The 19,893-nt window shown below is 41.2% G+C and overlaps 1 protein-coding gene across 50 annotated transcripts in view; it reads left to right on the forward strand.

The window, feature by feature from the left end:
- SORBS1 (sorbin and SH3 domain containing 1) overlaps positions 1–19,893 on the forward strand; it is a 208,431-nt gene that overhangs the window by 136,547 nt on the left and 51,991 nt on the right. For 12 of the 50 annotated variants that reach the window (XM_021548366.3, XM_021548389.3, XM_021548396.3 and 9 more), the window contains 7 exons: positions 7,239–7,294; positions 8,072–8,137; positions 10,101–10,196; positions 13,149–13,268; positions 14,762–14,788; positions 14,962–15,077; positions 18,828–19,199. In XM_021548366.3, coding sequence (XP_021404041.1) covers positions 7,285–7,294; positions 8,072–8,137; positions 10,101–10,196; positions 13,149–13,268; positions 14,762–14,788; positions 14,962–15,077; positions 18,828–19,199 — 807 coding nt within the window. In that variant the 5' untranslated portion in view covers positions 7,239–7,284. Of the gene's footprint in view, positions 1–7,238; positions 7,295–8,071; positions 8,138–9,167; positions 9,291–10,100; positions 10,197–13,148; positions 13,269–14,761; positions 14,789–14,961; positions 15,078–15,659; positions 18,240–18,827; positions 19,200–19,893 lie in introns of those variants that run through there. The other 38 variants (XM_021548216.3, XM_021548265.3, XM_021548230.3 and 35 more) reach the window with 10 other exon arrangements.

Genomic DNA, 19,893 nt, shown 5'->3' on the forward strand with positions numbered 1-19,893 from the left:
TTTGAGACACTAGTCATTCTCTAATTAGTATTTCTACTTAACGCAGCTTCCTCTTATTTACTACTTTACTGTTTGAGAGTGTGTGATAAAGGTGAAGACAGCCTTTGTAGTCTTTGTTATACAAAATCATGCAGGCGAAGCTGCTGGATGTTGTTTAGATTATCTAATTGATTTGTATTTATAGAATGCCATTCACTGTAGTAAATGCAATGCAGTGTTTGTGTCCCTCAATCCTGCAGTCAGCTGAATGGATTCATTGTTATACATAATTAGGGCTTCTGGAATTTGGGTCTGTTTATTTACAGCAATTGTTCTGCTGAGGCCCAAGTGGCCCCATATCAGAGGTCTGCAGAGAGTTAGGTGCAGCACCCAGAGCACCCCAGCTGTGCAGCTCTTACAAGTAGTCTCACAACAGCTTGAATTGAATGAATCCTCCATTTCTTCCAGCTGAAGTATAAAGCCAGCATCCTCTTGGCTAGGTGCGGTCATTGCAGATTGAAAGATTTTCCTTTTGCAACAAAGGTAAATCGGGTGTCATGGAACAAATTAACTCTTACCTGGAAATAAATTCCAGTTTCGGTAGTTGTGTGCTCCTTGCCCCAGTTCCTGTGTGAATCTTAGTAAAGTGTCCTGAACAGCCCCAAGTTGTGGTATACTGTTGTTTACAGCCTTCCCTGGAGCTGGCAGCCTGAGATATGTGCCCAGTGAGCTCCCTTTTAGAGGATGTACATTGGCTTGTTTGTAAAGTGTTTCCATCTATGTGATCATACATATTGCAGATAAATCTGAACAGAAATCTCAGCTTCTGCTGCTGTCAAGTGCTGTGCTTTGTGTCTTCTGCTAAAATGGAGATGAGATTTTATTTAAAATATCCTGGGAAATGTTTGTTTTCTTTCTGAAGTTTCAAAATGTTCATGTGAGTTGCTTGGGTGTGGCAGAAAGGCATTTGTTTCTTCAGCTGACACCCATGGGCCAGGGCTACTGTCACCATGTCTCAGCTGCCAAATATTAAAGACAGAGGGCAGTCATGACAGACTCAGGAGGAAGTCAAAGCCCAGTTACAGTGTATTTAGAGTCTGTTGTCAGGAGAAGAAATGTTTTTGGCTGAAAGGCAGGGATGTGGGCAGTTACTTATTCAGAGGGAACTGGTAGTAAACTGCATGCCGAGTCTGCTGTGAGCCAAACAACCTTCTGGATGGCTATTTTCCAACCTGGAGTCTGCAGCAGAGCAGGAGGTTGATGGCTCAAGCAAGAGCCACCTTTCATCCATACAGTCTTCCAGGTACAAGTCAGTGGTTTTTCATGAAGGTTTAGTGGCTAATATGAAATTATTCCAGGCTACTTCTTTGCAAGGATGTTCCTATAGACATCAAATCACTATCTGAACTAGAACTAGTCATAGAATTCATTTTAGTATACAGGTCAGAGTTAGAATGGACAAAAAGAGATTATTTACCTTTTCAACCTTGCTGTTCAGCTGTTGGGCATGCTAGCTGTAGGCTTTGCTCACTGGCTTTGTGATGTTAAGTGGAGTTTAGGCTTTGGCCTGCTGACTTTTTAAAGTCTTTCACTATTTGCCAGATTTTAATGAGATGGGTGACAGCATGCTGGCCAGTTTCTTTGGGAATGCAATTAGACTGATGAGGAAGACTCAGAGATGCAATTAATTTCTAAAAATGCATGGCTGGGGGTGAGTGCAAGGAGGAAGACCTGATTAAACAGAAAAATTGTGTTGGTGCAAAACAATTTATCTGTAGCTGCTCATGAATATGATTTAGGTTGCAAATGAGAAACAGCATTCATGCCATAAGAAGAATGAGTTCTGGAGCAGTCTTCCAGGAAGAGCAGTGGAGGTGGGAAATTTTAGCAGTTTTAAGCTGGAATGTGAAGTGTTCTTGCACAGGGTTGTATGACACAGTTGCCTGCAATAGCATGGGAGTAGGTTGGATGACCCAGGAGATTCTTTTCTGCCCCATGCTCCACAAGTGGTGACCTTGAACTGAGTCAACTCAGGTTGCAGTAAACTTTGTTTACTCTCAAGTTGATGACTTAGTTCAAAAGCATCTCAGAATTCTTAAAGCTGTATCTCCTAATTTACATTTCCTATTTAACTTTTATTATTAAGAGAGGCACATTCCTTCTATATTGCACCGAAACTGCCACCTATGCCCCAGATAATTTAATTTTGCCCATTTGGAAGGCAACAGACACACACTATATTTAAAGAAAAAAAAAAGGAAAGTAGTACTGCATTTGAAATGTGCTGTGTTTGTTTATTGTAACAGCTGTAAGTTCAATTATTTATAAGAACACCTTATCCAAGCTGGTGTGTAATGATGCCATTTGTTTCATTTAGTAAGCTTTCAGTGCTCTCTCTCTGCTGTCTTAACACTTGCTGAAGAGTGTGTTGAAGTTGTTGTCTTATACAGAATCGGTGTGATTATTCTATGTGCACTGCTTGCTTACTCATAGTCTTTTCATTGCTTATATTCTTAGGACCATAATGTCTTCTGAAGGAATGACAGGATGTTCTTTAACCCTTAAAATAAAAATGACAGACAACATATTTCAGTGTTCCAGAATAAGAGAATAATGATAGTTGAAGAGAGAGCTGATTGCCTGGGTAAATCTGGCCTGCCTGCTCTATTCTAAGTTTTTTTTTTCTTGTCACGTTTTATATGATGCAAGGTGAGAAGTGCACAGGAGATGTGTTTTCCAGCAAGTTCCTTTAAGCAGAGAAATGTGCTGGTGGGAGGCACTGACTGCAGTGCAGCTCTTTGCCCACTTTCCAGATTTGAGACTCCATATTGGTGACATGGCTCATTGGAGAGGAGCATGAGCCAGGGACACTGATGGCATTGTGAGAAAGGGTCTGAGCCCAGGTGAAACAAATGAGTGCTGCCAGTGATGTGTAAGACCTGACCAGGTGAAAAGTAAATTTTGTGATTGCTAATCATCCTTTCAGTCTGAAAGCTTGCCATTTTTCTGATAGCCTCAACTCCTACTTTATACTAATAAAAATTAGAATTTGATTTTTCATTTAAATGCATCCACAAAACACTTAAAGCTCTTGTATTTAGAGAGAAAAATTTAAAAATATGAAAAACTTGAAAATGAGAAAAATAAAGGAGTCTACATCTCAGGAATATAAGGGACAAGCACAATAAATTTTGAATGTTCATCTCATGCCTGGCAATTGTTTTAAAATCCTATCTGAGTCACCGGAGCTGTCAGTAATAACAAGGGAAGAAAGGAAGTTACTTTTCCCCACACTCACATTAAACCACCAAAAATAACGACTGCCCACGACTCTTAGCTGAGATACCAGTGACCTAAGAGCATGTGTCCTTGCTGAGAACTATTAATGAGCTGTTTGTTACCCCCTGCCTTTGTAGGGGGAGTATTCAAACCTTTAGAGCATGTGAGATAATCCAGACAGGCTGTACAGAAGTGGTTGCCACTTATCTGCATTCCTCCTAAATAGGCTTCTGAGCACACTGCTCTCTTTTCCACACCAAGTAGGGAAGGGACTGCAGCCTTGGAGAAATGTGTTGGGGCTGAAAGGGAGGAAGGAAAAGTTAAACATCCGTCTAGAAGTAGGACTGAACTGGCAAGGAGTTGGTGGATGTTATGTATGGACATTGGCATGTTCAGGGCTACAGCTGCTGGTTTATACCCTGAGGAATTTGTTACCTTTCATTGTGTTTTGCATGTGTGCAGCTTTGAAGGCTTTGTTGCTATGTCTGTCACATTTCAGGAAAGGCACTAATTCCAGTCTGGCAAGGACACACTGGTTAGCTGGTTGGAGCAGGGAGCTGGAGGGAGACACATGGGGGTTTTGCTTTGGAGTACTTTTTCTACTAGTTTTCTTTTTTAATTTGCCTGATCTGGCAATAGGGACTTTTCAGTTTTTAACACTGACGTGAGTGACCTCATTCTTGATTCCCTTTGAAACACTCCTTTCTGAAGTGCTGCTGTGCATACTGTGTGTCTACAGGAACAGCTTGGCCATGTCTACAGAAAGTTTGTGAGGGGAACTGGGAGCAACAAATTATTCCAGACCCACCTGTTTCCAGGGACAGCCTGTCTGCCCAGCCTGGCAGGGACTGAGCTGCCTAAGGATGCACCATCCAAACGTCCAGAGCACGCTGACTTACAGCATGTGCCTTCCCAGCTCTTACAGGCCAATACTTGGCTGTACTGGCACTGTGGAGCCAGATGTGTTACCTGGCTGGACTGTCTATCTGATCCCAAGGCAGCCCTAGGACTGAGACAGGCCTAACAGGACTTCAGTTTGTGGTTTGGATCAATTATGTGGAAGACAGGTAGAATAACTCTACAGCCCTGATGCAATAAGGTGACAAAGCATGCTCTCAACTCCAAACATGCACCACAATTTTGTTGACTTAAGCAGGAGTTATATCTACTTGCATGCAGCAGATCTGTGTGCAGATTCTCAACTGATCAAAAACAGCTTTTAAATGGAGTTTCTGGAGTTAGACCAACACAGAGACTCGGGATTGGTTGCTCTACCCTGAGCATGCTGAATCCATTCTATGTAAGGGAATTTGCACTAAGCGCGTCTTTGAGTGCTTGAAGGAAGCTGATTAGTTTCACAGAAAGTGAACATTGGATGCTTGTTATTTTAATTGAATTCTATAATTGCTACTAAGTGTGGGGATATGTGGAAAGTAATTTTTCCAGATCCAGTTTAAATCTGATGGGTTTGCACGTCTTCCATTTAATTTTAGCAATCTTCTTTAATTATCACTTTATATTTTTCCTCAAATCACTTGTTTGTGAAAAGTAATTTAATATATTAATGCTAAATAATTATATTTCTTTTTGGTGTGAATTCTTTCCTAAATGCTTTTCTTAATGCAGTGAAGGTTAGTTGCTTCACACTGTAAGCAATGTCAAGATTTGAATCAAAAAGACATGACTGAAATCAGAGTTTTATGGCAGTTGTGATGTCACTGTTACCAAACAAATGAGACTTTTTAAAAGGGTGAAGCATGTGGTCATGAGTTTGATTGCTCAGATACTGCCATTGGGAAAGGAAGTGATGCTTTGGCATTGAAGGAGCAGCCCTGCCTTTACCCAGACATTACAGGCAGTAAATCCTATTTTCTCTCCTGAAAAGGTAATATATTGAACTATTTTTTTCCCCCACTCCTTTTAATCTTGCATACCAAAAGAAAGCACTGCAACCTCTTGGGGATGCTTGGAGTGGAAGAAATTCTCTGTTGACTTGCATGAAGCCCATGGGGAGGGCCAGTGCCGAGTTAAAACACCTGGGTATCAGCAACCTCCTCAGCTTCAGAAAGAGTTTGATCCTAAAGCTGAAATGAGATTTGCTGTGGTGTTGCCCCTTCTTGTGCTTTTCTCCTGGCCCATGGAATGACTGTTTTTTATCCCAATAAGTTTAATATGTAACATTTTTGTATGTGTAGAAGAGCACAATATTGCTAAAAATCTCCTTAAGCTGGATAACATAGTTTTAGACTGTTTCTTTTTGGTTTGCTTGAACTAAGTATCTTTCTGGAACGGAAGCACACAAAGATCAGAAGGACCATTATTACTAAGTATGTTTGTCTACATTTTCAGTCTGTGTCAACCATTACTGTTTCAGGGACTCACTTCTAATATGAAATGGTAGAAACAAAAAGCAGATACTGTATGGGCAGGCAAAATGAGGCAGCCGGTCTTTCAGGTTGGACTCAGCTTTTGTTATTGACCGGTTTTATACTGTACCCCCCACTTTACATTGTATTTTACTGGGATCAACTTGGAGCTAGGCTGAATCCTTCTGAGCCTTCATGAACCCACAATGTATATCTTATTGTGGGTATTTTAGTGAAGGAAATATTTAAACAATTAAGTGTTGGCAGCTGTTCTTAGGATGGCTTGTTGGGGAGCCCAGATATTGTCTCATTTTATAGACTCATCTGTTACTATACTTGCTTGTTGGGTTTTCTTTCCTTTTGAGTGTCTGTTGAACATACTCATTATATTCTGGTTGGCATGAAAAAAATGCTGGATAAGAAAGGGGATGCTTGAGGCAGGAGAACAAATTCAATTCCCTGAAGGGACTTGTCACCTCTTAAAATGCTGCCTCCAGTTCATATAAAAGGAAAAGTATTTCCAGCTCGGTTGTTTAGTTCCTTGCTTCCCCAAGCAATTTTCCCTATACTTCTCAGTTTGGGCTTCTTGATTTTGCATGATTTTGTGATTTCAGATGCATATTTCTATTGGTGTCATGAAAGCCATTAATTGTCTGGAGCTACACTTGATCTCACTTTCTTTGGGGCTAACTTTTTTTTGGCAGGGGGAGAGGCAGAGATTGGAACACAAAATTAAAGGATTTTTAATTCAACTTAGGACATTTAGAGAGTTGAGAGATCTTGTCAAACAGACCTTTTTTTAATAGAAATGCTCTTTGGCTATTCAAACCAACATCTGTGACATTGAAACCTGTTTGCTGCAGGTATCAAGTCCCCACTGTGAGGACAGATAGGCCTCACAATTGTCCTCCACATGTTGGCATCACCATGAAAACTGACTTTTTCTTCTGATCCTCAAGTGCTACTTTTTCTCTTGGGTTGGCAATTTCACTGCCTTTGTTAACAGGAGAATTAAAGCTTCCAGCTTTCACCTTTCACTTATTGGAGTCTGATCCTGAAAATATCAGCAGCATTGCACAATTGGAAATTATTAGTGCAGAAGTTATAATATACATTTTAACAAGTGCGTCTCTTTTGTATTGTTATATCTTTCAAAGGAGAGACTACTTTTAGTATGAGTAGCAGATTGCCTTGAAATATGGAAAAGCTCTAATTTGAGGGTTTTAGTTTAAATCTTTTAGTGTCACTTTGATTTTTTAAATTCTCTTAAAAGGTGATGCACATTTTATATATTAGAAACTAGTCAGACTTGCACTTTGCCCTTTATAAACTCTTAGACTTAAATTACTATCTTTCAATTTTGTATGAAGATTAGTCCTAAAGTCTGGAAGCAGTGCTTGTATTGGGTAGAAATAATCTTTAATTTCACATAATTATCAGCAAAAAAAAAAAGTATGGTGCTTGACATGAATCCACTTGGCATTTGAAAATATATTTTTTTTAAGAAACTATGACTGTTACCATGACTCTTGTGGTGAATGTTCAGCATTGTGTCCAGTGCTATCTGGAAGATATGAAACATAATGTAATCATTCTGCCTTTCACTTTAAACAGACTTAAACAAAATCCAGAAGTGGAAAAGGCAAGTCCCTCTGCCACAATGAGCTCTGGTAAGTCTGCACTCACTGGTCTTCCTTTTTATTACTAGTAATATTCCTGTTTGTTTCTGATGCAATTATTCACAGTTGTTGCTTGAATTTTGGCCCAAAAGGTAGCTAGAAACATCTTGAACCGGAGTAGGCCCTGTAGCTTATTTCAGTATGGAATATATGAATTCAAAATTACTGATAACCTGGAAAAATCATCTGAATTTTATATATTTTTGTAGAGATGAAAACATAGTTTGACATATGGATAGGAAAAAATCAACTGTTCAAAGAAAACTGGACCAGGAAATGGGATCTGGTTTGGAAGAGGAAAACTTCTGGGCTTGTCTGGGTAGCAGGCTAAATCAAAGTGAAAACTAAAGCAGATGCCAGACTTGAAGAGAGATCTGTAAGATCTGTAGAATGATATTCCCACTTAATTTTAGCATCTTAGCAAGTCTCAGCTGGGGTATCATGTCCTGGTTTTGCCACAACATTTTGAAAAAAAATGTGAACTATTTGAAGAGAGTCCAGAAAAGCATGACTTGGGAATTCAGTGTAAGCACTGATAAGCTTACAGGCTGGTAAGCACTGGAACAGGTTGCATTAGGGTGGTGCTGGAAGTTTGTAAGAGGTCATTAGGCAAACATTTGTCAGGAGTAACAGAGATAGATTTATTTCATTCATGGTTCAGAAATAGGGCTTTAGATGACCTTTGGAGCTTCTTTCTAGCACTGTCTCCTGAAGACCTTGTAGACTTGCAAAAAATCTTTACTGAAAACCACTTCATTTGTCTTTCAGAACATGAAGAAATCGATGTTGCAAAAACTGTTGTCAATGGGCTGAGCAGCAATGGACAAGAAAAAGGTGGGTTAAGACCTCCAGAGACACTTCTGCAGCTCCTCCCGCATGTCAGCTGGTGATGTGCTTGATTTTCCCGGAATTTCACTACAACGGGGGCTTCCAGATCCAGTTCCCTTGGCGACTGACACAAGAAAAGTCTTGTACTGCACCATGCTAATAGCAGCAGCATTTCTTAGCTCAACAAGTGTTCTTTGTCTCTTTAAAGTGGCAGGCTGGACTTGCCTCGTATATTTGTAGTGCTGTGTTGAGGAAAGCTGTACACTACTTGTAGTACTTGTGAGCACCTGTGGATCAGTATCTTAATGAGTTGAGACTGCATGGGTTTGTGGTGCCTGTGTGTGAGCTGTGTTGACTTCAGGGAGAGGTTAAGGTTTGAGTGTGGGATTAAAGAGCAGGAACTAACCATTTCAGTGATGAAAAGAAAATCTAAACAAACCAGTCTTCATATTAACATCAGCGGGTTTGCAGTGTGCTTTATAGCATTCAGTTTTGTAGAATGACTGTTTCTGTTTTGGCAGAGTGAAAATATGTGGGTATGGGCTGATTTTCTGTTGGTTTAATTTCCTTTCTTTTCCTTTGATGCCTTTTTATAGTGGTTAGGATTTTGGACTGCATTGTGGATGGATGAATTCAGTCAGTTTCAAAGCAGAACACAATCAGGATTGTTTCCTAAGCCACAGGCTGTTTGATTTGGGATCTGTTGCATTCACTAGGTCTCTGCTCAGGAAGAAGTATGGAAAACAGGGTTTGATTTGGGCTCCTCTTTTATTGAAAAAAATAAACAATCCTATCAAATTAAATACTAATGATTTTATGAGTTTTGAAAAAAATTCTGTTAGAGTCTTTGCCGAGGCTTTTGTTGCTTATGACCCCTTTTCTAGATTGTGAAATCTGTGCTTTCCAGTGTTGCTGGGTATCAGAAAGATCTGCCACAAGAGGGGGCGTAAACACCGCCCTGATGTCAATGCCTCCCTCAAAGCTGGCCCAGTGCTCAGTGTTAGAAATTTGGTTCCTCTTACTCCTGATTTTACAGGCATGAGATGGCATGGAATGTGACGAGACAGCTATCATTTTCCAGACAACACGTGCAGGAAACAGGTTTTATAGAAGAAAATCCTGGCTCTGCAGAATCAAGAACACTACTCAAATTGTGCTGGTAGAGTCATGATATGCAAGATGTTTATCTTGGCAGCTCCTGTTGAGCTTCACCTCTGAATAGTACTGCCCTTTTCACAACGACTGCTCTTTGTACCTGTTGATTTGAACAGTTTTGTAACAATTGCTCAAATTTTGCATAGTGCTATGTATGGTTTTCCCCAATGTTACCACATATATATAATTACTGTGCTAGCTAATGAAGCCCGGTAGGAATCTCTTCAATTTACTGTATATATATGGATGGATTTTTTTCCTGAAATAGCTATATGGATGCTACCCTTTATCATGGGACCTTTTTCAAGATTATTTTACTTCCTTCTGTTGTTGAACTTGTTAAAAATGTGCCATGAAATTCAGAATTCATGTAATGTGGCTAGTTTAATGTTCTTCTCTCAACCTTTCAGTACTTGTGGTTTTTTTCACTTTATTTTGTTTTTGCTGAACCATATTAATGTTCTACTTAAATTTTTATTTTTGCATGTAGTGTTCCTCAGTTAAATGATTACACTGAAATTTTTTGATGGCTTCTAAAAACTAGTGCTTCCAGATTCTTTTTGCCTGCAGCATAGTGGCAGTCAGCATTAGTCCATTCAGTAAGCAGTTCTGTATGCTACATAAAACAGACACATCCTGAATTAGGACGAATGAAGGGATATTTTTAACAGTTGCATCATTGCTCTCTAGACTGCTTTTGTATTTGAAATTTCCTGCTATTGTGTCTCCAAATACATTAGAAAATTTTGTGGCATGCTTCCCAAACTCTGTTCTTTCCTTTTTGGATGTGCCATTTACACTTTTGTGTTTGCAGCTGTTGACGTCCCTTTATGTACACGTTCTATTTCTGCCGTTAAAATAATCCCTGTGAAGAAAGTGAAAAGTTCTCCTCACCTAGTGCTGCCTACAGGTATCTTCTTTCTTCCCCTGCCATGCCTTAGTTAGCCATCATTGTCTCTCTGCTTCACCCACATGCTTTGGCTAATTCTCAGCTTCATGCTTCTCTCACTCCTCCCAAGCTGCAGATTTCATTGGTAGGCAATGCAGTTAGCTCTTGATGGCACAATACACTGTTCTCAATTATGCTGCTCTTCTGCAGACTTAATTGTCTGCTTGAATCTGGGATCATCGTAAGCTCTTCTACTAATGCTTGATTATGAAAAATACTGTTGTTGTTATTATTATAGACTCATTTTGAACCAAACTCCTGAAGAACCAAAGAATGTTTCCTGCATATCTTTGGTCTGTATGAAAACAAATGGTTCAAGCATAGTTCAACAGTGGTGGTATGGTTTTGTTTTTCTGTACATGCACTGAATTTAATCCACATGTGAATGAGTAAGGATGTTAGGCTGTCACCCTTTCCCCAGGCACATGCCTTCCCACTAGAAGTTCAAGATTATGCTTGTAGTTTGCTGGACAGTCAGACTAGTGTAGCTGATACTGCTTGTCTGTCCTAATCTGTCACACATGTGCTTTGTTGGACTTGTACAGTGCTAGTGTCCTGTTTATTACTAGCTGCTAGATTTCTATACTGAGAGATTCAGATTCTTGTTTTCTGTAATTTGTGAAGCAATACATCATTCCAGACATTGATTTTCATCTCCCAAGGTGAGATAGTCTGGCAAGATTTTATTTTCAAATATTTTCAAAGCATTTTATTTTTTTTTTTTTTTATTCAGAGCATTTTTTTTTCCTGACCCTTATTCTTTTGATTTAATATACGGGTTTAATCTGTTGTATGGAAAAAAAAAAAAAGAATTCATTCCCAAATTTGATTCTCCTCCAATATGATGAAGATACTGTTTTGACGTGTCATACATGTTGAGCTCTGTTTCCATTTCTCTCCAGTGCCTGTGAAGCAAATGTAGGCATAGGGTTGTAGGAAGACAGCTACTCTGCACTCTCTGTGGATGTTTATATCAGGCCTAGTGACTCCCAACATTGTGTCCATGCTTTACTGTTACAGCAGTCTTAAAACTGGGGTCTTGGAGCTTACATCTTTGTCCTGTGGTTTGAAAGTGAGTCCATAGAGTCCTTGGGCTCTGTGTTGTGCCATGTGGATGGGAATGATAGCCAGAAATGCACTCTTGGGCAAAAGGAATCTTGACCCTTCCTGAATCGTGCAAAAATCAGTCAGAGAAGTCAACTTCTATTTCACCAGGGATGTGGGTGACCTTGAGTTGTGACCAGCTGTGGTATATTTAAGGATGAAACACCTTTTGATATGTCTGGGTGGATAGTCTTTCTCCTCACAGAGGCTGCCTCAATGCTGCCTCAGTTAGCTAAGGGCTGAACTATAGGAAAGTAAGCTCTGATTTCTTGCTTACTCCATCTTTTTTATAGTCTTAAGTATGGATCTAAAATGATGCTTTTTGTGAAATCCCTAAAGCATTGGAAACCCATGTAAGGGTTTCAACAGTGGAGATGCCAGCACAGAGGGCTTTCAGGAAGAGACAGGGGTTTGACATTCATTGAGTTTCTTCTCTTACTGCCATTGTCCATCTAACATATTGATGTTTCCCCATATTGTGACCACACTGGCTGTAGTTTGCATGGTTTGCAACATCAGCCAAGGTGTTACTATGGTCTCTAGGCACTGTACTACTGTGGGTTTGGTGGGGCATTGCCTTGCTGAAATCTGACAGGGAATACTGATCTGTAAAAATGTGGGCAGTTGCCTGGACAATAAACAACAGCTTTTGTCCCCTCTGTCCATTCTGAAAGCATCATTTTTTGTTATAATAGCAGTTCCTGGGGAAGAGCTGCATCTGTCCCCATGCAGAGACAGCATGATCCTCCACCCATAAAAATAAAAATTATTGTGTTGTCACTTGTGTAGTGCAGCATGTGCTCAGTACCTTTCACTCTCCCTGTGCAGTCACGGTAGGGCTGGTACCTCTGTGTAGGTAAGTGAGGTCTGATGGTAGCTGCAGGTCACTAATAGTGCATGAGAAGAGGAGGTGATGTGTTTGTGTATGGAAATAGCCTAGAGAAACAAGAAACTTTTCAGGCTTATTATTTCCAGAAGTATCTTAAAGGAAACAACTCTCCAGAAAGATTTTTAAGTAGGAGGAGAAAGAGAGGTAGTTTTGAAGTACTGGTTTGTTATTACTTAATAGGATGACAGGAGGAGAAAACCCATATCATGGACTGAAATACACAAAGGTAAGCCTGCACAGAAGCTGTGCTGAACTGTGCCTCAGCAAGGATGCTGGCATGATCTGTTATCTGATCATGATCACAGGTTGATCTGAATAGGCATGTGTGAAATTTCCTTCTTTATAGGATTTGGGTTCCTGTGTCAGAAGGTGAAACACTGCAATGAAGTGGGGAGATGGCAGGGAGGTGACTTGCAGTGCCTTGCCTTTTGATCATATTCAGCATTGTTACAAGATTTTATTTTCCAGTGGTCAAAAGTTTTTTTTTTTCCTCTTTCAGTCCTCCACAAAAGGCATTTTTAAGCTTTGGCACACAAAGTGTGTGCATTATAACACTGTCACATACCTATAAAAGAGCTGTAGGTGTAATGGAAGACTGTCCTTTCTAGCACAGTATCTCTGTACAAAGTAGAACAAATAAAGCAAATGGACCTGTGACCTTTGGTTCAAACACTCCTTTTTCTTCCCTCCTTTGCACCAACTCAGAACTTAACTGCTACATTCATCGATTACATGAATATAAAACTGCTTTGATTTCTCAATGCTATAAATACAGAGCTAATCTTCATCTGCACAAACATTACTAGATTGATTCACCTGGAGACAACCATGCTAACATTACTCTAGAGCTCTGATGGCTCCTGATAGCTTTGCATCATCCCTTTCTATGTGTTTCTTCTGTGCATGTGCATTTCCTGTAGAAATGGATCCCACAAAAGTCTGCAGTGGAAAAGGAGCTGTAACTCTCCGGGCAACTCCATCCTATGAAGGGAATCGGAATATCACTTCACCATGTCCTCAGGATGCTGAGCAACCTGAAAGTAAGTGGTGGAAGGTTAACTGGCATCTGTTATTCATAGTAACCTCAAGACAGGTTAGTCCAGGATCTTGGGCTTGCTTTATAATTTTGCTTTAAAGCCCAGAATTCCATAGCATAGTTGGAAACCTCTTGCAAGGACCACACCAGTAGAGACACTGACTCCTAGTGCAGGTTTCATGACCGCTCAGTCATTGACTAAAGTTTGTCAGCAGCACCAAAAACTTTGTTCTTTTCTTTCTTCCCCTACCGCCCCCACTGCCCCCAGGGCAGCCTGTGTAATCACTTTTTACCCCAGGCATGAGGTGGAACAGAAAGAAGCTGAGTGGTGCTACTGCCACTGCAGCATTCAGCTGGGTTGCCAGGGAAGCTGGCATAGAGTCCTCCCAGGCAGACAGCGTCGCCACAGAGCTCTGCTGTCTTTCAGTAGCAGACGTGTAATTACTTAATTGTAGAAGACAGGCAAAGCACAGCAAACCTGGCCAGTGTCGTGGGTCTGGCAAAGAGGTGAACTCCCAAAGGCAAGACGCCATTAAGGGGGAGGGTGTAAAATGTGCTCTTGAAAGCAAAGCATACATCATTTCTGATTGTATTGTTGGAGAAAGGGCAAATCCATTAATCCTAGCCCTAATGTGCCACTTTCTACTCTCATACTCCTGTTCTGCTCCACCCATGACCTACCCTCTTTTTATGCTTGCCTTTCTCTGTTTCTTCACTCCTACCCCCTGCTGTTGCCTCTCTCCTTTCTGTTGATGACTTCATAAATTCCCAACAGCCTGAATAGCAATGGGTCCATTACTATAGAAATCAGTTCATTAATACTTCTTTTGCTTATTCTCTCAATCGCTTTATGAAATGTACTTTGGAGCTGGAAGAGCTTCATGTATATAACTTAAAAAGCAAAATGGGTACAGGGTGGGAGGAGCCCAGTGGGAAGCAGGTAAATATGTGATGAGACCACTGTAGGTAGCTGCAGGGACTGGCCTATAAAGTGATGTTGTATCTTATTACACCCTTCATGCACTTAGTCTGCAAAATTTGATCTGTTTGTTGGTAATCCTTTATCTCAATCACATATAACAATACTGTTAAGGATAGCTATGTCTTCATAATCTGTATACAGGGTTCCTAAATTTCCAGTAATTTGTGGTGTCTGGATGTCAAGCTGCAGCTTTAGAAAGTAGCTAGCTGGGCAGCCTTTTTGCCTCTGAAGTAAGAATGTCAATGAACAATTGTTTCTTCATTGCTCTGAATGAATTGCCTTGTGTTTACAAAGGTCAGAAACAAGGAGGACATCATGTTTAGGGCTGGTCTCTATGGTAATTACGCAGCCCTGTCAGAAAGCATTTATGTGTGAAATGAAGTAGCTTGACTCTTGACTTCAATTGGTACATGTTTTCTGGAAATGTAATGGTTTATTTTTTCCCCTCTTTCTTTTCTTCTATGTCTATCCTCCACCCCCACCTCCTCTGTCCCTCCTTTCTGTGAAACACTTAGGTCTGGAGCCAGAAAACCCAGAAACAGGTATAAACATTGGCTGCTTCTGTTGTTACTTCTGTTGCTTTATTGGAATTATTTCTTGTTGCCTGGGGGGGAAAAAAAAGAAAGTGGCGGGGAAGAGAAGAAAAGAGTCCCCTCCTTTCACTTATCCTGCTACGGGAGGGAATCTGTGATCTGAATTTTCTTTCCCCTCGCAGATGATTGGAGGTCATCGTCTAACACTGATGCCAATGGGGATGCCCAGCCATCTTCTCTGGCTGCCAAGGGTTATAGGAGTGTGCGTCCAAACCTTTCTTCAGACAGCAAGCCACAGGTAAGCCTTTTTTCTGTGACCCTGAGGTGATCATCTGGGTGCAAGCACTGAATTCATGATCAGGAGTCCTGGGTTGAACTCCAAACTTGACTGCAGATGGGTAAGTTGCTGTGCCTCAGCTTTTTATGCCTTTAAAATGGGGACAACACCGATGTCAGCAAAGTGTTGTGGAGCTCATGTATCCAGGCACACCACAGTGTTTCCTCGGTGAATAAAGGAGGAGGACAACGCTATTTGCAAGAAAAAAGGTGAAGTAATAATCTGTAATTATTTTGTATTTTATGCTGGTTTATTTCCTAGAAGTTGCTGCAGGCTGAAATCAGAGTTGCACCCTACATTAAAAATAAAATATTGGGGAAATGCCTTTCAGTTTTAAAGCTGCAACTGATAGAAGCCAACAAGGGAAAGATTATTTCTATCTGAAGGTAAATTGTTGAAGCCAATCTGCTGAAAGAATGCAGACTGACATTGTATGCATGCAATGTCATCTTTGTTTTTTTTTGGTTTTTTTTTTTTTTTTTTTTGGTTGTGGTTTTTTTTTTTTTGGTGGTTTTTTTTTTTGTTGTTTATTTTTGGTGGGGTTTTTTTTGTTTGTTTTGGGGTTTTTTTTGGGTGCTCAGTCTGCACAGAAGCAGTCTAGAAGCTGGTAAGAAAACCCTACATTAGAATCTGGATTCTTGTGTGAAGCATAGTCACTTTAAAGCCCAGTCCCATATCAGTGTGACTGCTCCCATCATCAGGGTCCCTTTAATAATGCTACAGACCAGGTACCATAAGTGAAAGTGGAAGAAGGAACAGCTCAAATGAAGGAGCAGCACCCTAAAGAGAGACACATTTCTGCTCAATACTTAGAGCTGTCCTGTAGTCCTTTCCTGATCTTGTTGATGAACAGAGTGAGTACTGGCATACATAATACTTGTTACAGAAGTCTCAAGAACTACTGGTCAAACTGAGCTGAAATGGAAGAAATTCCAAAAGGAATGAACCTGTTCAGAGGCAGAAGCCCTTCAGAACAGCACTAAGCAATCCACTTCTTCACTCCCTTATGCTTCAGGGAAAGGGTGAGAGGGGCAGAGGGGCAGCATGAGGACAGCAGAATTTGGAACAGCAGCTGTAATTTTATTAAATTTTTCTACATCTATATCCATATAACAAGAATAGGTACTTGCCACAACTTGTCATATATGGATGATTTTTAAAGGACATACCTTTCCAGATTTGAATGTTGCAAGCTGTTAAGGCATCTTCATTCTCTGGTTTGGACATTTTTAGCAGTGGTATAGGTAGCCTTTGCCCATAAAGGTATGTCAACAGGGTGTTTGTAAAACCTACTTTCACAGTCTCCAAATGGTTAATTTGCAAAAATCCAAGGAGCTGTTGTTCACCAGGTGGGTATTCTTTTCTTTCCAGTAGATCTTTGTTTTCAGCTACTGGCAAAAAAAGCAATAACTAAATTGAAAACTCTGTACTGTTATTTTGTCTCAAAACAGTTTGGCTTTCATAAAAAATTCACTGTAATTGGAGATGCAGTAGGTAGGTGATTTGGAGTTAGCAAGCTATATGTTGCCAAATACCAAAACCAGTAAAGCTTTTCTTATTGTTTACTAGAAGCAGGATTTCTCTCTTGACAATGTTGATTCTGGAGGCAAATTCTGATGATCTCAGTTCCTCAAGAAACTTTTAATTTTTCTGGTCTGCCTGAAAGCATTTTCAGGATGGAAAAATCCTAAAGAGAATTAAAGAACTGGCCTTTATAATGAAGAAATGCTCACTTTTTTACTTAGCCAGCTGTAGTAGGCTACTGCACTCACTTGATGTCTGCTTTCATTAGCATTACTGAAACTTGGCAATATTCATTTTTCAGCAGTGCACTTAACATGCAGAGATGGCCTAGAACTCTGAATTTGGCTTTGCAGTTCAAATGTCCCCAGTGCTGGGAAGTGTTTAGTTATGCAAGCATGAGACTGAATTTAGTTAGCCATGATGTTATATCTTGACTGAGGCTTTCCCAGTGGCATGGTGAGTGTTGCTGTGCAGGCCTCTTGAAAAAACACAGTAGTGAGAATTATTGAGCACAGAGAGAGAAACACGTAGGCAGGGACTTGAGGGCTGGGTTAAGTTTGTGTGCTGCAGTGGGCTGTGCTAAGAAAGAATGTGTGGGACGATGGATATGAGTGAGTTCTGCACTGGCCTTCCAGATACTGTATTTGCTTTTTATTCTTGCTGTATTAAAACCTGCTTAACCCAAGTCTAATGATCAAATTCGTTCTGAAAATTTAATTTTTTTCCTTCCTTTTCCTTTCATTTGATGCTGCTTCCTTTCTCCTTCCTACCTTCTTGACTCTGCCTGATCAGGCCCTTGCTCCTCCCCGTCCTCCTCTTCCCAAAGAGGAAAGCTTTGCATGGCGTCCTCGCACTGACACTAAAGTGACCAACCTGTTGCCAGTGCCCATCATGGACTGCGTGTACCTGAATGCACCCAAGCCTTACACACAGCGTGCATCACCAAACACCAGTGCACGCTGTTATTTGTCATCACCTACCCCCTACGGGGCTGTCCCCAGTGGGAAGCAAGGCTTGCCAGCAGGGCGTTCTGCCTCTTCAGGCCCCAAAGATGAGATGCATGCTGGGCAGCCACTCTTGGAAAGTCACTCCTCATCGGGTGCATCATCCATACAACGCAACCCTGTCAGGGCAGATCCCAGTAGTAAGGCTGGAATGAATTCCAGTCATGAGACGAAGGCGGATAAAAAGGTCAGCAAACTATATGTAGCTTGTTTATCTAACAGCACTTGCTCAGGCGCATCTCAAAATTCCACTGGCACCACACATGACCCAGCAGCCAGCACCAGTTTGGGTGCTGAGCTCACTCAGGCACCGGCCACCAACATTGTTCCCTCTGTAACAGACACTGAAAAGTCTCTTCCTGCTGCTCCTCCTCCTCCTATTCCTCCCAGGCCGTACTTTTACATTGTTCTCAGCAAAGACGCAGTTAGTTATGGTGCTGGCCAGCCCTCCCGGACTCAGTCATCAGCTCCGCAAGCTGTGAGGGACAGAGTGCTAGAGCCCCAGAGCACAGCTGCCACAGAGGACAGGATGAGAAAAGAGCCTTACCTTACTCAGCAGCGACAGCCACCATACAAGGCAATGGGACGCAGCATGGTACATGTTTTCTCCATAACCTTGTTTTCTTGCAGCTGAGCGAACAGTTCTTTAATTCGTTACAATGTTCCCTTAATGCTTTATTCCCCTCCTACCTTAATTTCTCAGCACCTGTTGTGCTGCCCTGAGTCTTGTGGTCTTTTACTTGATAATATTTAACACCCCATATATGTCCCCTCAGTGTTGATCTGTGTGTTCGTGTATGTGTGTGTGGTGTTTGTAGGGAGTTGGGTTGGTCTGGTGAGGATCTTTCTATTTTAGGGACATGTAAAAGAAACAAGCTCTGTAATGTATAATGGCTAGAGCTTCTCAAGTCATGGTGGATGCTGAGCTGTTCTTTGTTTGATTTAGCCTCGCTACACAGAACTGGAGAAGAGGGGTGGTGAGGGGGAATAAATATTTTTGTGGAAAAACGTTGTGTTCATAGAGGCCAGGGCTATAAACCTGAAGAAGTATGTCTCCTGAAGGAAAGAAGATCTTCTGGGGCTTTGTATCATTTTGGGTACATTCCTTGCATGACACGATATGGCTGCATTAGACTAAAGTAACAATCTCCCCCAATGCATAACAACACCTTGTTTCCAACAGGATGCCACTGCCACCACCTCAGCTCAGCCTGGAGTTATAGTAGTCCCCCTCCTTCAGGTTAATCCAGACAGACAACAAGAAGGCAGCTCCAGCACTCCACCACCGCCTCTGGTTCCTTTCGGGCAAGGCTCCGTATTCCCTGAGATTGTTTCTCCTGGCTCACCCTTGACTTTTCCAACTCTAGACGATTTTATTCCCCCACATCTCCAGAGGGGATCCCACCATAACCAAGCACCCTCCACATCTGGCACATTACCCTCTGTTTACCCGAAACTGCCATTCTTCTCATCACCACCTTCACTTGTCCCTCCAGTCACGGGGGCTTTGCACAGGGGCTTGAAGCCTGAAATCACTGGAGTCATCTCACATACAGTAAGCTTGCCAAGTACCCTCCTCGCCCTTTTCCTAAATTTGTATTCCTGGATTAAAATTACTTTCTCCTTGCAATACTAAACTTGAGGGAGGAGTGATGACTCACTCCCTGCCAGCAGCATGACAACTGAAACCATGTTTGCGTCCCGTACTAGTGCATGCAGTTTGCCTGCCTTGTGCAGCTTTGAACTTTCTTTTGACTTCTTGCAGCATTTGACTGTCTCCTTTTGTGCCCATTCTGCTGGGTGATGTACACCTTAAGAGTCTTCACAGGATTTGCTCAGAATAATGAATTCTGCATAAACTGAATAGCTGCAACTAACTGATTCTTTCAGGCTCTTTTTATAGCATCCTTAATTGTGTTTGAATAACATTTAAAGCAGCAACAGCAAGCCAGTTAAAGGTTAGGGTTGGCTTTCTGTTCCACTTGGAGCCACAGGACCATATGGTCTCCACACAAATCCCTGATAAAATCAGTGTAAGATTGCTGCCAGTATCCAATGACCTGCAAGTTGTAAGATCAGTTACTGTACTAAGAATCCTCCAAGCGTGGAGGTGCTATGCGATACATTAGGCAGAGAGTGTCTCATCATTTTGTAATTGCTTGTCTTTGAAAATTTTTAATAATTCAGTCCACAAGAGTTTGAACTTGGAATTTACTGTGTTCATCTTGAGTTAGATTTTGTTTCTCTTT

The sequence above is a fragment of the Lonchura striata genome, chromosome 7, assembly GCF_046129695.1.
Source record: "Lonchura striata isolate bLonStr1 chromosome 7, bLonStr1.mat, whole genome shotgun sequence".
Taxonomy (NCBI): Eukaryota; Metazoa; Chordata; class Aves; order Passeriformes; family Estrildidae; genus Lonchura; species Lonchura striata.